The following is a 17678-nucleotide window of genomic DNA, read 5'->3' on the forward strand; positions in this document are numbered from 1 at the left end:
GAAATTAGGAGAAGGTGTGGAGTTAATAAAAGTATGAGTCAGAGGGCTGAAGAGGGGTTGTTGAGGTGGTTTGGTCATTTAGAGAGAATGGATCAAAGTAGAATGACATGGAGAGCGTATAAATCTGTAGGAGAAGGAAGGCTGGGTAGGGGTCATCCTCAAAAAAGTTGGAGGGAGGGGGTAAAGGAGGTTTTGTGGGCGAGGGGCTTGGACTTCCAGCAAGCATGCGTGAGTGTGTTAGATAGGAGTGAATGGAGACGAATGGTATTTGGGACCTGACGAGCTGTTGGAGTGTGAGCAGGGTAATATTTAGTGAAGGGATTCAGGGAAACTGGTTATTTTTATATAGCCGGACTTGAGTCCTGAAAATGGGAAGTATAATGCCTAAATAACAAAAAGGCACAATACCGTGACTGGAACGATACACAAATAACCCGCACATAAAAGACAGAAGCTTACGACGACGTTTCGGTCCGACTTGGACCATTGACAAAGTCACACTAACAGAGGAGGAGCAGGACGGCTATATATAGGCAGGAAGAGGTGGAGGTAGTGGTAGTGGTAGTAGTAGTAGTAGTAGTAGTAGTACAAGAATTGTATATAATACCGACAGGATGAAATGACACACGCACAACACCCGGGCATCCCCACCGTAGACGTTTCGCCATCCAGCCAGCCACTGGATGGCAAAACGTCCACAACAAAGACAACCAGACGCCGCACATGTGTCTAATTTCATCAGTAGATGTAGTAGAAGAAGAGGTAGTAGTAGTGGTAGTGGTAGAAGTGGGAAATAAGGAAGACGAGCCAGTCAAATACAAAGGAAGGGGAGCACTGCAAGAGAGCTAGAAACCCACAGAGGGAGAGCAAGCGCACCGAGGTGCGTGAAAGGGGAAGTGGTGAAATAAAATAAAGAAGGAACAGAAACACAAGACAGGAGAGAGAAAGACAACCCAGAGGAGAAAAGGAGAGAGGAAAGGGGATGAGGAAGAAGAAAAAGGAGAAGGAAAAAAAAAAAAAAAAAAAAAAAAATGAGGATTCAGGTTAAGTCACGGGTGTTCTGAAGTTTGGAGCATTTTACAATGTAGTGGGAGAGGAAGGCATCTACAGAGACGAAGCCAGGGCTAAGGTTCATACAAGGAAAGTTGTGTATTAGAGAGGATTCAACTAAACGGCGACTGTTCGAGTTGGAAGTAGGGAAGACAGTTTTAGCAGAAGACCAGTCAATAGGATGGCTATGATCTCTGACGTGACAGAAAAGAGCATTGTTAGTGTCGGCAAGCCTAACACTATTTTTGTGCTCCCTAAGTCTGTCAGAAAGAGATTGACCAGTTTCTCCAAAGTATTGAAGAGGACAGGAGGAGCAAGAAATAGAGTAGACACCAGGAACATCTGTAGAGGGAGGAGAGGTATGAACGAGATTAGTGCGAAGAGTGTTAGTCTGGCGGAAGGTAAGCTTGATGTCTAAGGGACGGAGAGAATTGTTGAGATTAGAAAGACCGGAAATGTAGGGAAGGCAGAGGATAGAAGAGTTCCCATGAGTAGAGAGTTTGGGAGAGAAGAAATTGCGTTTAGCACGTGAGAGGGCAGAGTCTATGAAATGGGAAGGGTAGCCAAGACGGGAGAACGAATTATAAAGAGTGGAAATTTCTGCTGGAAGGAACTGAGGATCACAGATGCGGAGGGCACGGAGAAAGAGGGAGATAAGAACACTTTTCTTGACAGGGGAAGCATGATACGAAAAGTAGTGAATGTACATGCCACTGTGCATAGGTTTACGGTAAACGGAAAAGGAAAAACCTGTATCTGAGCGGTGGACATGGACATCAAGGAAAGGAAGTAAGGAATTAGATTCCCATTCAGCTTTAAACTTAATGGAAGGGGCAAGATTATTAAGAGCTTCAAGAAAAGGTTGGAAGAGACTGGAGTCATGAGGCCACAGAGCAAAGATGTCATCCACATAGCGGAGCCAGAGTGAAGGTTGCACATCGAGGGTAGGAAGAAGAACAGTCTCGAAGTATTCCATGTAAAGATTAGCAAGGACAGGAGAGAGAGGAGAGCCCATAGCGACACCGAAGGTTTGGGAATAATATTTCCCTTGGAAGGAAAAGGAGTTAGAGTCCACACAGAGGCGGATCAGATCAAGAAAGACATCAGTGGGGATAGGGAGATGAAGAAACCCTTCATGGGCCTTCTCTCTAAGGAAATCAAGGACATCATCAAGAGGGACATTGGTGAAGAGGGACTCAACGTCAAGACTAAGCATCTTACAGGTTGGGAGAGAGCGAACCCGTTCAATGAAGTCTTGAGAGTGACGGAGGTGGGCAGGAGAAAAAGTACCAAGAAAGGGAGTGAGGGTTTTGGCCAGCCAAGAAGCAAGAGAATAAGAGACAGAACTTCTAGAGGATATGATAGGACGAAGAGGAATATCAGGTTTATGAGTTTTGGGAAGGCCATAGAAATAGGGAAGAGAGGGACAGATGACACGAAACCGTTGAACAAGGTCAAAGTCAGGAGGACAGAGGTCGGAGAGAGTCCTTAGTTTTTTGTTGAAAGTTCTCTTGATGCGATCAAGAGGGTTGGAAACGAGAGGAGTGTAGGTGCGTGAGTCAGAGAGCAAGACATCAGCTTTACGGAGGTAATCCTCGCGATCAAGGATAACTACCGAATTACCTTTGTCAGAAGATAGTATGACAATGTTAGTGTTAGATTTAAGAGAAGAAAGGGCAAGTTGGTAACGGCGTGGAAGGTGGTGATTCTTGGAAAACAGACTAACAAGAGCAGGAAGGAGAGCACCACGAAAAGTGGACAAGTCAGGAAGATTACGGAAGCGAGATTGACGAAAGGAATCAAAAGAGCTAATCAGGGAAATACCAGCGCGAGGAGTAGGCGAAGTGGCAAAGGAAAGACCAAAACCAAGAAGTTCAAGCTCATACTGAGAGAGTGAGACAGAAGACAGATTAGTAACACAGTCAGTGAGGGAGAATTTAGACCAAGGGCTAGCTGAGATGAGACGTTGAAGTTTATTTTGTAGTTTGGAAGAATGAATTTGCGCATTCAGGCGAGCAGTGTCAAAGGCAATGGTAGAGAGAAGGTTACAGAGATCCTGTGGTAGAGCCGCAAAGAGAGCACGTTGACGTTGACGGAGAGTAAAGAAGGCATCTTCAACCTGTGATTTAGTAGAAAGAATGAGCTGTTCATACCTCTCCTCCCTCTACAGATGTTCCTGGTGTCTACTCTATTTCTTGCTCCTCCTGTCCTCTTCAATACTTTGGAGAAACTGGTCGATCTCTTTCTGACAGACTTAGGGAGCACAAAAATAGTGTTAGGCTTGCCGACACTAACAATGCTCTTTTCTGTCACGTCAGAGATCATAGCCATCCTATTGACTGGTCTTCTGCTAAAACTGTCTTCCCTACTTCCAACTCGAACAGTCGCCGTTTAGTTGAATCCTCTCTAATACACAACTTTCCTTGTATGAACCTTAGCCCTGGCTTCGTCTCTGTAGATGCCTTCCTCTCCCACTACATTGTAAAATGCTCCAAACTTCAGAACACCCGTGACTTAACCTGAATCCTCATTTTTTTTTTTTTTTTTTTTCTTCTTCTCCTTTTTCTTCTTCCTCATCCCCTTTCCTCTCTCCTTTTCTCCTCTGGGTTGTCTTTCTCTCTCCTGTCTCGTGTTTCTGTTCCTTCTTTATTTTATTTCACCACTTCCCCTTTCACGCACCTCGGTGCGCTTGCTCTCCCTCTGTGGGTTTCTAGCTCTCTTGCAGTGCTCCCCTTCCTTTGTATTTGACTGGCTCGTCTTCCTTATTTCCCACTTCTACCACTACCACTACTACTACCTCTTCTTCTACTACATCTACTGATGAAATTAGACACATGTGCGGCGTCTGGTTGTCTTTGTTGTGGACGTTTCGCCATCCAGTGGCTGGCTGGATGGCGAAACGTCTACGGTGGGGATGCCCGGGTGTTGTGCGTGTGTCATTTCATCCTGTCGGTATTATATACAATTCTTGTACTACTACTACTACTACTACTACCACTACCTCCACCTCTTCCTGCCTATATATAGCCGTCCTGCTCCTCCTCTGTTAGTGTGACTTTGTCAATGGTCCAAGTCGGACCGAAACGTCGTCGTAAGCTTCTGTCTTTTATGTGCGGGTTATTTGTGTATAATGCCTACACTTTAACCCTTTGACTGTTTCAGGCCTCTCTCTGAAACTGTCATTCTATGTCGCTCAATTTTTGAAAAAAAAAAAAATTATTTTTTCTTATGAAATGATAGAGAATCTTTTCCCGATGGTAATGACACCAAAAGTTTGAAATTTGGTCGAAAACTCATGGAATTATGCTCCCGCGAATTTAGCGGTCTCGGCGACATATGTGTATCGGCGATTTCGCCGACTTTGAGCCCTATTTTCAACCAATTCTATTGTTCCAGTTGACCAAACTCATAGCTATTTCTTTAGAACTCCATTTTATCTATCAGCTGAGTGCAAGAAACCTCCCATTTACTAATTTGGACTGCCCAATATGGTGGTCAGAAATTGGCAATTTGGCCAATTTCACGCAAACTAAAAAAGATGCCAATTTCAAAATAGGGTCCAGAATAAGCAAGGTAGACATTCGTGGCACTAAAATAACATATGCTCTGTTCATTAGTCACATCTCTAGGCTCCTCTTATATTATTATTGCTTTCTATTTTGATTTTTTATTCATACAAAAAAATACAAAATTTACTGTTATGCAGACTACTGCATTATTGTAAAAATGGTATAAATAATATCAGTGCACTAGTGAAAGAATATTAGACTCCCCAGTTGACATGTATTGGACGTGTGGTGTGATTTATTTACTCCTGAACATTGGTAAAAATCGAACATTTCCGCTACTTTGAGCTCAGTTTCAAGGTCGTTTTCATCGTCAAAGTAATGAAAATCATCTCTATTTCTGTAATATGTTTTCCATTTTATCACCTACGACCATGAAAACGCGAATACAACGATAAATACTATACGAAAATACACCTCAAAGTCGGCGTTTTATTCCAAAAAAACGATCATTTTTTTTTTCTCATTACGCAATGTGTGCTGCAGGATTTTTTTTATGTGGTGCACACTGACCACACAGACATGTGGGCCTACCAGCTTTCTCCCGCTTGATTTGAAGCCGCTAGAATTATTGAGTATATATATGTCAGAAACATTGGCCCGTAAGACGTATTTATACGTTGAAAACAGTCAAAGGGTTAAAGGAGGGATTTTGGATATTGGCAGTTTGGAGGGATATGTTGTGTATCTTTATATGTATATGCTTCTAAACTGTTGTGTTCTGGGCACCTCTGCAAAAACAGCGATTATGTATGAGTGAGGTGAAAGTGTTGAATGATGAAAGTATTTTCTTTTTGGGGATTTTCTTTCTTTTTGGGTCATCCTGCCTTGGTGGGAGATGGCCAACTTGTTAAAAAAAAAAAAAAAAAATAATAAGTTCCCTTGAAGCTTGATGTAAGTGTGTCACTTATCTCTTCACTCCACTGCTGACAATGATGAGCGTCATCTTATCTAATCTTATCTCTCCGCTAATGACAGTAGTGATATTTGATGAGCCTTTGCTTTATTTGTTTTCACTCTTATACATAAACATGTCTGTCTGTCTCTCTGCCTGTCTATCTGTCTCTCTGTCTCAAAGAGTTCCTCATGAACCATCTGGTATTACACACAGTCACTATCTACAAGCACAGTATAGCACTTTGGATTTTTTGGGTTATTCTAGGTAATTTACACTATGTAGAATTGTATTTACGTATGTGTTCCTGTGAGATAGAGACAGGGATAGATACAGACACAGACAGACGGAGATACAGTCAATCAGCCAGCCAGCCTGCCGAAATTACAGTTCCAGACTTTTCTTTTTACTTAGGGCATAGGTTATAGGACATTCTGGCAAGATGACACTTTCCTCTTAAAAGGGGAGTGTTAATACGACATGTCATCAGTGAATCCTTGGTGTTTGCCGCCCTGTTTGCTCTAGCTGCCGCTCAGTTGAACTGCTGCTCCCTCAAGATACTAAATGGTCCCAGATTTTTTTTAATACAACGCGCACCGAGGGTTAAGACCCATTCTATGCTGACCAGGCATCTTAGGCCAATTGTGCCAAATTTGGAGGCATGAAAAATAAAACATAGATCTACGTTTGGAGCGCTAGTGGTAAGAACGTAGATCTACGTTTGGACAGTTAAGGGGTTAAAAACCACTTGTCTCCATTCACTCTAATCTAACATGCTTATACAGGCTTACTAAATGCTCAACTCCCTAAAACTCTCAGCTTTTTGTATTCTCTCTGTTTTCTTTGAATCACCCTGCCTTGGCAGTAGATGGCCATTGAGTAAAAAAAAAAAAAAATATATCACAGTACTGTTTACAGTATATGCTTCTATAAATCAATTTCACATTATTGTAACATGTCTTGTCGTGAAACTAAACATACGTATTTGTGAAAAAAAGTCTTGTACAGTATAGTAAATGATACTATCGTACATTTGACTACATATATCTGTATTGGGATTTAATACGTCTTTTCATTGTCAGTTTGGAGGGCGTTTATTGTCCTGGAACAACCAGAGTAAGAGTGTAGAAATTGCCCAAGTTGTGACAGAGCAAGCTTTGGTTGAACGCAGCATTCAGTTGGAGGCGGCACTCTCACAGCCACATTTTGCTCCGTTTTGTCAAGCTAAAGCTGAAGCAGCTTTTCAGCCAAGTGATCAGGTGAGTTATTTTGAAAAGTTACTTTTAACTTGATATTTTATAAAGGACTGAAGCACAGTTTCCATGTAAATTTGTTCTTTGTTTCCATGGTAGTTGTAAGAGCTCTTCAAGGATGGCCTCTGTTTACCTAACAGTAAAAATGAACACAATTGTATTAGTTGACTTGTGGGTAGCATTAAGTAAAAAGTACTGCTTTGCAAAATTGAGAAAATGTAATTCTGCTGAAATTTATATCCTGGGCAGTATTCATGTGCAAGATGGGTATTCAGTAGTTGGGTAAAAAGTGTGTGCAGAGTGCACTGTATGTAACTGTCTTACGTAATAAAAAAAAATGGCCACAAAGATTTTTTTTTTTTTTCAGATACTGTGGCAATATATTGGTGCCAACTTTGATTCTTCACCCCGTAATAAGTACATGGAGCTGTTAGGTTACTCTCCTACACAAGTATCTACAAAGATTCACCCATTGATTTCTGAGACTGAAGGATTCAATGCTGAATTTTTGGCTGACAAGATGGCTGATCTAGCAACAAATGTAAGTTTTACAAAGTGTAAAGTTATTTTTTCTTTACCCAGTGCTATGCATTGGAGAACTTGCTATCTTCTGGCAGCCATGTTATTAGGTTAGGCAGTGTGTATTGCCATTCCTCATTGACTACAATGAGTTGTGGTGACTACCTGGGCCATCAGTATATGTGAGTACCTGTACATATAAATTTTTTGGGAGAAGCCATTCATTAATGCAGATCAGTTGTCTAAATTCTGAGGATCAGTATGGATTAAGCTCTAGTGGCTCTTAACTGGTCCATTAATTGGAGGTTCTGTGTAATGCAAGCAAGTACAGTGGAACCTCAAATATCGAACTTTCTTCGGTCCAGAAAGCTGTTCGAGTGCCTTTACCAAATGAATTTATTTCCATCAGGAATAATGTAAATTAGATTAGTCCATTTCAGACCCTCAAAAATACACTTATAAAAGCACTTACAAAAATACACTTACATAATTGGTCGTGTTGGGAGCAGTTCGATTTTTGAGGTTCCACTGTACGTGTATAAACCATCTGGTATCATGCTTTGGAAGTTGAAGTGTGTATGTAGTGTGATTAGAAACCAACCTTACTCAGTATTGTCACTTCCCAAATAAATTATACTGCTACTACTTGCCAGTGATTAAAGATATAACCATTTTAGTCATCTGCAAGTAGTAGCACCGTAATTTACTATTAAGAAAGTGAGAGTTGTGACGCTTGCCAATGATGACATGTACACTTCCAAAGCATAATGCCAGATGGCCTTTCATTGTACTTGTTTTCATTAGACAGTCACTTGCATAATATGCAAAGTAAAGTGGGTGTGAGGTATAGGCTTTAAATGTTGCAGTGAGAAGGCTAGAAACAGTTGAAATGCCTTGTTTGAAAGCGATGTGTAGTATGTGTGTTATTCTGAGAATTTGGAGTGTAGAAATTAAAGACTGTAGGGTTACCAAGGGTATAATTCAGAAGGTTGAGTAGGATTTGTTTCAGTGGTTGATCACTTTGAGAGGATGGAGGAGAAGGAAATGACCAAGTGGGTATATAAATCTGGGGTAGAAGGAGGGGTAGGAGTTATCCCAGGGAAGGTTGGAGAGAGGGGGTAAAGGAGATTTAGTTATAGGGGGTTTAGCATCCAGCAGGGTTTAGTGAGCATGTTAGATTAGTGTGAATGGAAACCAGTGGTCTCTATGGCAGCTTGATGTGTTGGAGTGTGAGCAAGGTAACAATTAAAATGGGAGTCATGGAAACTGGTATGTAGGATTTAATGTGAGCAAGGTAACAATTAAAATGGGAGTCATGGAAACTGGTATGTAGGATTTAACCACTTGACTGTCGCAACCCCAAATCCTGAGGGGTCTCCTGGTGTCTCAAAATTTCTGAAAAAAAAAAAAAAAAAAAAAAAATTATTGTTTCTTATGAAATGATAGAGAATCTTTTCCCAATTGTAATGACACCAAAAGAACGAAATTTGATGGAAAACTGACGAAATTACGCTCTTGCGAAGTTAGCGACCTCAGCTAAATTTACGAATCGGCGATTTCGCCCTCTTTGAGCCCTATTTTCAGCTAATTCCAGTGTTCCAGTTGACCAAATTCATAGCTATTTTTTAGAACTCCATTTTTTCTATCGATTGAGTACAAGAAACTCCCCATTTACCGATTTCAAATACCCAATAACGGGGTCAGAAATTTGCAATTTGGCCAATTTCACGAAAATTAAAAAATATGATAATTTCAAAATAGGGTCCAGAATGAACAATGCAGACATTCCTGGCTCTAAAATAACATTTTCTTTGTTCATCAGTCATGTCTCCAGGCCCCTCTGATATTACTCTTGCTTTCTGTTTTGAACTTTTATTCAAACAAAAAATAGAAGATATACTGTTATGCAGAGTACTGCAGTATTGTGATAATTGTATAAATAATGTCAACCCATTCATGACTGTATATTAGAATGGCTACTTGGACATTTATTGGAAAATGACATCATTTGTTTACTTTTGAACATCGGCAAAAATCAAACATTTTCCCTATTTTGAGCTCCATTTCAAGGTTCTTTTCATAGTAAAACCAATAAAAATCACCTCTATTTCTATAATATGTTTTCCCATTCTATCAAATGAGATCAAGAAAACGAGAATACAACCATAAATACTATTTGAAAATAGACCACAAAGTCGGCATTTTAATTAAAAAAAAAAGTCGGAGTTTTTTTTTTTTTTTTTTTTTCCATTTTGCACTGCGTGCTGCAGGATTTTTTTTATATGGTGCACACTGACCACACAGACCCATTCTCTCACATGTGGGCCTACCAGCTTTCTCCTGCTTGATTTGAAGCCACTATAATTTGAGTATATATAGATAAAAAAGGTGGCTCGTAAGATGTATATCTTCTTCTTTCAACAAACCGGCCGTATCCCACTGAGGCAGGGTGGCCCAAAAAGAAAAACAAAAGTTTCTCTTTTTAAATTTAGTAATTTATACAGGAGAAGGGGTTACTAGCCCCTTGCTCCCGGCATTTTAGTCGCCTTATGGAGGAAGAATTCTGTTCCACTTCCCCATAGAGATAAGAGGAAATAAACAAGAACAAGAACTAGAAAGAAAATAGCAGAAAACCCAGAGGGATGTGTGTGTATATATATGCTTGTACATGTATGTGTAGTGTGACCTAAATGTAATAGAAGTAGCAAGACGTACCTGAAATCTTGCATGTTTATGAGACAGAAAAAGGACACCAGCAATCCTACCATCATGTAAAACAATTACAGGCTTTCGTTTTACACTCACTTGGCAGGACGGTAGTGCCTCCCTGGACGGTTGCTGTCTACCAACCTACTACCTAGGATAAGATGTATATATACGACCAAAACAGTCAAGGGGTTAAGTCATGGAGGTGGGAAGTACTGTGAGTGTACTCAGGTGTAGGGATGCTGTAGCTTCAAGGGTCATATAAATTCTTTGTTTTAGCAGGACTGCTGTTAAATGAATGATGCTGATCTTTTTTTCTTTTGGTTTTCCTACCTTTGTGGAAGATGGCCAGTTTGGTTAAAAATGTCCAACATTATTTTAGCATGTTGCATGAATGTGATGTAGCAACACACATGCATATACGTACATTTACCAAAATGTTTCTTCCCTTCTAAAAGGAAAAAGAGAAAGCAGCTTACATGAATACTGTATAAGCAAGATTCCACTATATAATTATCACATACTACTATTCACACTCGCTTTACCCTCACTGCTTCACGACAATGTAGATATATTCTTGGATGGAGAAAAAGGGGTATTGGGCTTGTAGAGACCTTGCTCAGTCACTCAGCATTCAAAAATGGGTAGTTATTTGCTGATTTCCTTTTACTTTCAAACTTTCGTTGACCTTAAACTTCTTTTTATTCATTAATGCATGCTTTAATGGGAGCAAGTGGCTAGTAACCCCCTTTCCTTTATAAATTACTAAATTTAAAAGAAAAACTTTCATTTTTCTTTTTTTAAGAAAGTTTTTCTAAAAAGAAAGACTTTCTTTTTCTTTTTAGGTCACCCTGCCTTGGTGGGATATGGCCGGTTCATTGAAAAAAAAAAAAAAAAAGAAGCATTCATTAACACTTAGACATTCAGAAGAGTGTCCACCCCTGTGCCTATAATTACTTTTTCCAATATATAGTGGAACCTCTAGTCACGACCATAATTCATTTCAAAACGCTGGTTGCACCCTGAACCTAATTTCCCCATTGGATTGTATGTAAATTCGATTAATCCCTATCAGACCCCTACAAACTGTATGTAAATATTTTTGTTTTTAAAGCACAAAAATAGTTATACCATAGAATTCACAGTATAATAGTAAACTAAATGTTAAAACCTTGAATAACAGAGAAAACTAACATTACATGAGTCCATTCTAGACCCATACGAACCGTTTGCTGTAAACTTTTTTTTTTTCAAGAGTTTTAAGCATAGAAAAAATAATCAGTTTGAAAAATCCTTAATTATACAAAATAATGCACAGTTTAATAGATAAAAAACTTAAATAACAGAGTTAGGAAAATTAGCGCGTGCAAAAAAATGGTGCGGAATGTGAAAATTGGTGCGGCTGTGTTTGGCACCTGATTTTGTGTTCGTGACCAGATGCAAAAATTTGGCAAATTTTTTGGTCGTGAACTGATTTGTTTATGTTTGGAAGCGTTCATGACCAGAGGTTCCACTGTATTGCCAATGATAATATTCAGTATCTTTTAGAAATTGGAGAGAAATTCTTCCCAGAGGAGATAATAGTCTGCTGGCATGTTCTAAATGGAACAGTTTTTAAAAATATTGCATTTGTTGGAATAACCCATGTTCATAAAAGTGCAATAGTTATTAATATTGATTATGTAATACAGTAATTAATGGTACAAAATATAAGGTATTTGTTAAGGTAGCTTAAATGCTTAATCATGTAATTATCTTATTTGCTAAATATCAGATGTATTATATAGCTACAGTATTGCCCTATCTTGTGTTGCAGTCAGAAAAAATGTGGAGTCCTGTCAATTTTCCCATTTATTTACATAAACAAATTGTTGTAACGCATGCTTGCCTCCAGAGAAGACCTCAGTCGTTCAATAATGGATGGTTGTTGGTTCCAGTGAGTATAGCATAGCATTATTATTTTCTGTACCAGAGCACAGTACAGTACTCTAAATATTTGTACTAGATTGATAACCAATTTTGGATAGCTGTGCCTTTTGATGGTTTACTGAATCCTGCATTAATTTCCCTTCATTCCTATACATATCTTGTGCCTCACTTCCCTCAGTAAAACTTTTGCTTTGTCAATTTTTTTTTTTTTTTCAACTTAATTATTCCATGCATTTACAACAAGTGCCACAACACATTATGATTACACTACCATGCATCTCTTCAGTGTATAGGTGTACCTTGCTTTAAGGCACTGCTTTGAAGTACTTCTCTAATACAGCACTTTTCAGTATTTTTTTTTTTTTTTTTTTTTTTTTTTATCCAACAAGTCAGCCGTCTCCCACCGAGGCAGGGTGACCCAAAAAAGAAAGAAAATCCCGAAAAAGAAAATACTTTCATCATCATTCAACACTTTCACCACACTCGCACATTATCACTGTTTTTGCAGAGGTGCTCAGAATACAACAGTTTAGAAGCATATACGTATAAAGATACACAACATATCCCTCCAAACTGCCAATATCCCAAACCCCTCCTTTAAAGTGCAGGCATTGTACTTCCCATTTCCAGGACTCAAGTCCGACTATATGAAAATAACCGGTTTCCCTGAATCCCTTCACTAAATATTACCCTGCTCACACTCCAACAGATCGTCAGGTCCCAAGTATCATTCGTCTCCATTCACTCCTATCTAACACGCTCATGCACGCTTGCTGGAAGTCCAAGCCCCTCTCCCACAAAACCTCCTTTACCCCCTCTTTCCAACCCTTTCGAGGACGACCCCTACCCCTCCTTCCTTCCCCTATAGATTTATATGCTTTCCATGTCATTCTACTTTGATCCATTCTCTCTAAATGACCAAACCACCTCAACAACCCCTCTTCTGCCCTCTGACTAATGCTTTTATTAACTCCACACCTTCTCTTAATTTCCACACTCCGAATTTTCTGCATAATATTTACACCACACATTGCCCTTAGACAGGACATCACTGCCTCCAACCGTCTCCTCGCTGCTGCATTTACCACCCAAGCTTCACATCCATATAAGAGTGTTGGTACTACTATACTTTCATACATTCCCTTCTTTGCCTCCATAAATAACGTTTTTTGAAAACTCCACATATACCTCAATGCACCACTCACCTTTTTTCCCTCATCAATTCTATGATTAACCTCATCCTTCATTAATCCATCCGCCGACACGTCAACTCCCAAGTATCTGAAAACATTCACTTCTTCCATACTCCTCCTCCCCAATTTGATATCCAATTTTTCTTTATCTAAATCATTTGATACCCTCATCACCTTACTCTTTTCTATGTTCACTTTCAACTTTCTACCTTTACACACATTCTCAAACTCATCCACTAACCTTTGCAATTTTTATTTAGAATCTCCCATAAGCACAGTATCATCAGCAAAAAGTAACTGTGTCAATTCCCATTTTGAATTTGATTCCCCATAATTTAACCCCACCCCTCTCCCGAACACCCTAGCATTTACTTCTTTTACAACCCCATCTATAAATATATTAAACAACCATGGTGACATTACACATCCCTGTCTAAGACCTACTTTTACCGGGAAGTATTTTCCCTCTCTTCTACACACCCTAACCTGAGCCTCACTATCCTCATAAAAACTCTTAATAGCATTTAGTAACTTACCACCTATTCCATATACTTGCAACATCTGCCACATTGCTCCTCTATCCACTCTTATCATATGCCTTTTCTAAATCCATAAATGCAATAAAAACTTCCCTACCTTTATCTAAATACTGTTCACATATATGCTTCAATGTAAACACTTGATCTACACATCCCCTACCCACTCTGAAACCTCCTTGCTCATCCGCAATCCTACATTCTGTCTTACCTCTAATTCTTTCAATTATAACCCTACCATATACTTTTCCTGGTATACTCAGTAAACTTATTCCTCTATAATTTTTACAATCTCTTTTGTCCCCTTTCCCTTTATATAAAGGGACTATACATGCTCTCCGCCAATCCCTAGGTACCTTCCCCTCTTTCATACATTTATTAAACAAAAGTACCAACCACTCCAACACTATATCCCCCCCTGCTTTTAACATTTCTGTCATGATCCCATCAGTTCCAGCTGCTTTACCCCCTTTCATTCTACGTAATGCCTCACGTACTTCCACCACACTTACATTCTGCTCTTCTTCACTCCTAAAAGATGGTATACCTCCCTGGCCAGTGCATTAAATTACCGCCTCCCTTTCTTCCTCAACATTTAAAAGTTCCTCAAAATATTCTCGCCATCTACCTAATACCTCCCTTTCCCCATCTACTAATTCCCCTACTTTGTTTTTAATTGACAAATCCATACTTTCCCTAGGCTTTCTTAACTTGTTTAACTCATTCCAAAATTTTTTCTTATTTTCATTAAAATTTCTTGACAGTGCCTCTCCCACTCTATCATCTGCTCTACTTTTGCACTCTCTCACCACTCTCTTCACCTTTCTTTTACTCTCCATATACTCTGCTCTTCTTATAACACTTCTGCTTTGTAAAAACCTCTCATAAGCTACCTTTTTCTCTTTTATCACACCCTTTACTTCATCATTCCACCAGTCACTCCTCTTTCCTCCTGCCCCCACCCTCCTATAACCACAAACTTCTGCCCCCACATTCTAATACTGCATTTTTAAAACTATTCCAACCCTCTTCAACCCCCCCACTACTCATCTTTGCACTAGCCCACCTTTCTGCCAATAGTCGCTTATATCTCACCCGAACTTCCTCCTCCCTTAGTTTATACACTTTCACCTCCCTCTTACTTGTTGTTGCCACCTTCCTCTTTTCCCATCTACCTCTTACTCTAACTGTAGCTACAACTAAATAATGATCCGATATATCAGTTGCCCCTCTATAAACATGTACATCCTGGAGCCTACCCATTAACCTTTTATCCACCAATACATAATCTAACAAACTACTTTCATTACGTGCTACATCGTACCTTGTATATTTATTTATCCTCTTTTCAGTTATATTCATGTTTATTTTTGGTGTTGTTTTGTTACCTGTGCTAAGTCTGTTTACAGCATTTATACACTTGGTGTTTCAATACAATAGCTCCTAAGTTTAATGCTAGTGAAAAGAAGAGTCACAAGCTTGTTACTTCTAATCAAAAGCTAGAAATGATCAACCTTAGTGAGAAAGGCATATCAGAAGGCATGTGCACAATTACACACTTAATAAATGATAGTAAAAACATGTTTTTAGTCTTTTATATGCACTGTCAATTGGTAAAAAAAAAGCTGTGGTTTGCTTTAAGCTGATATTCACTTTACGGCAGTGGTTTGGAACCAAACTCACTGTATTAGAAAGGTGTTCTTTTATGTATTTGCATTAAACCCTGATCATCATGTCATGCATTTATTTCAAATAAATGAATGTATGAAAGTATAGAAAGTAGAGAATGGATCAAAGTAGAATGACATGGAGAGCATATAAATCTGTAGGGGAAGGAAAGCGGGGTAGGGATCATCCTTGAAAAGGTTGGAGGAAGGGGGTAAAGGGCAATGTGTGGTGTAAATATTATGCAGAGAATTCTGAGTGTGGAAATTAGTAGGTGGTGTGGGGTTACTAAAAATATTAGAGGGCTGAAGAGGGGTTGTAAAGTAAAAGGACACAAGTGCAACTAATGTGACATTTATTGTGGCAACGTTTCGCTCTCCAGGAGCTTTATCAAGCCATTACAAACAATACATGGACACAGAGGGTATATAAAGGCCCAGAGTGAGGTGTAATACTAGTGAGGTACCATTTCGATGTTCACTAGAGGTAGTAGTAGTAGTAGTAGTAGTAGTGGTAGTGACAAAAGTAATACAATATGGTAGAGCAATTAATTCGTACATGAGTAAAAGGATATAAAAGCTATTACTTGGGTAACATAAAAATAGGTTGGACAAATATAGACTGGAATGAGGCAGCTTGTGTTATACTACACAAAGCACAGAGAGTGAACACTGAAACAAGCTGCCTCATTCCAGTCTATATTTGTCCAACCTATTTTTATGTTACCCAAGTAATAGCTTTTATATCCTTTTACTCATGTACGAATTAATTGCTCTACCATATTGTATTACTTTTGTCACTACCACTACTACTACTATTACTACTACTACTACTACTACTACCACTAGTGAACATCGAAATGGTACCTCACTAGTATTACACCTCACTCTGGGCCTTTATATACCCTCTGTGTCCATGTATTGTTTGTAATGGCTTGATAAAGCTCCTGGAGAGCGAAACGTTGCCACAATAAATGTCACATTAGTTGCACTTGTGTCCTTTTACTTTACATATTGTCGGTAATTCTACCAACTTTATTATGAAGAGGGGTTGTTGAGGTGGTTTGGTCATTTAGAGAGAATGGATCAAAGTAGAATGACATGGAGAGCATATAAATCAGTAGGAGAAGGAAGGAGGGGTAAGGGTCATCCTTGAAAAGGTTGGAGGGAGGGGGTAAAGGAGGTTTTGTGGGAGAGGGGCTTAGACTTCCAGCAAGCATGTGTGAGTGTGTTAGATAAAAGTAAATGGAGATGAATAGTTTTTGGGACTTGACGAGCTGTTGGAGTGTGAGCAGGGTAATATTTAGTGAAGGGATTCAGGGAAACCGGTTATTATAGATTTAGCCGGACTTGTCTTGGAAATGGGAAGTACAATGCCTGCACTTTAAAGGAAGGGCTTGGGATGTTGGCAGTTTGGAGGGACTTCTAATCTATTATATCTGAGTGTGTCTGCAGAGACAATGATTATGTATGAGTGAGGTGAAAGTGTTGAATGATGAAAGTACGTATTTTCTTTTTGGGGATTTTTTTTCTTTTTGGGTCACCCTGCCTTGGTGGGAGACAGCCAACTTGTTGAAAAAAAAAAATGAATGTAACAGAGTACAGCATTTACTACTAGAATGCTTCAATACTAACACTTAATTCACACGCCACCACCAACTTTATAAATCCACTGTGTTCTGCAATCTTATTTTCGCTTGTATCACTATTAATTACAGATCAGAGAAAAAGTTATACACTTACCCAATTTCACCCTGTTGAATGGAACCACACCTGCTATATGTCACTCTCTGAATAACTTTTCCATATATTTCCCCAGGAATTATATGGGTTTAGTGCTCCCTGTGAATGTATAACCATTAAGCTTTAGCACTTAAATTGGCTATTATTATTATTATTATTATTATTAGTGGTAGTGGTATTTATTATTTTTGTATTTTTTTGTACCTGTATTTTTTGTTTATTTTATTCTCAGAGTATTAGTACAAATTAATTTTAAGTGTAGGTTGTTACTTACCATTAACTAAGTACAGTAAATCTAATAATGATTAGTTAACTATGTATAAATACTCTGAGATTGTTACTAGCTTTTGTTCTACATGAAATACTGTTCATATTCTGGGCTTGAGAAAAAAATATTCATTTGCTTACATTTTCTTCTAGAAATTCACAAAATGTATTATGTTGTATTTTTGTGAATAAAATTATTATTAACAGTAGTAGTAAAAGTAATAATAGTAAAATTCTTACTGTAGTAATCCACATTGGGGTTGCCTCATCCTTTATTGTCATCTCAAGACTTGGTGATTAGAAGCAATGATCAATGTGTTAATACTTCACATCCATCATTCTTCACATTCTCTGCTG

The 17678-nt window shown here is 38.8% G+C and overlaps 1 protein-coding gene across 3 annotated transcripts in view; it reads left to right on the top strand.

Annotated features, from left to right (window-relative positions):
* Positions 1-17678, top strand: part of LOC128693123 (protein transport protein Sec31A-like) — a 49069-nt gene that overhangs the window by 20581 nt on the left and 10810 nt on the right. For 2 of the 3 annotated variants that reach the window (XM_070089301.1, XM_070089302.1), the window contains exons 9-10: positions 6594-6770; positions 7132-7305. In XM_070089301.1, the coding sequence (XP_069945402.1) occupies positions 6594-6770; positions 7132-7305 (351 nt within the window). Of the gene's footprint in view, positions 1-6593; positions 6771-7131; positions 7306-11805; positions 11926-17678 lie in introns of all 3 variants that reach the window. The other variant, XM_070089300.1, reaches the window with a different exon arrangement.

Source organism: Cherax quadricarinatus, chromosome 28, assembly GCF_038502225.1.
Source record: "Cherax quadricarinatus isolate ZL_2023a chromosome 28, ASM3850222v1, whole genome shotgun sequence".
Classification (NCBI taxonomy): domain Eukaryota; kingdom Metazoa; phylum Arthropoda; class Malacostraca; order Decapoda; family Parastacidae; genus Cherax; species Cherax quadricarinatus.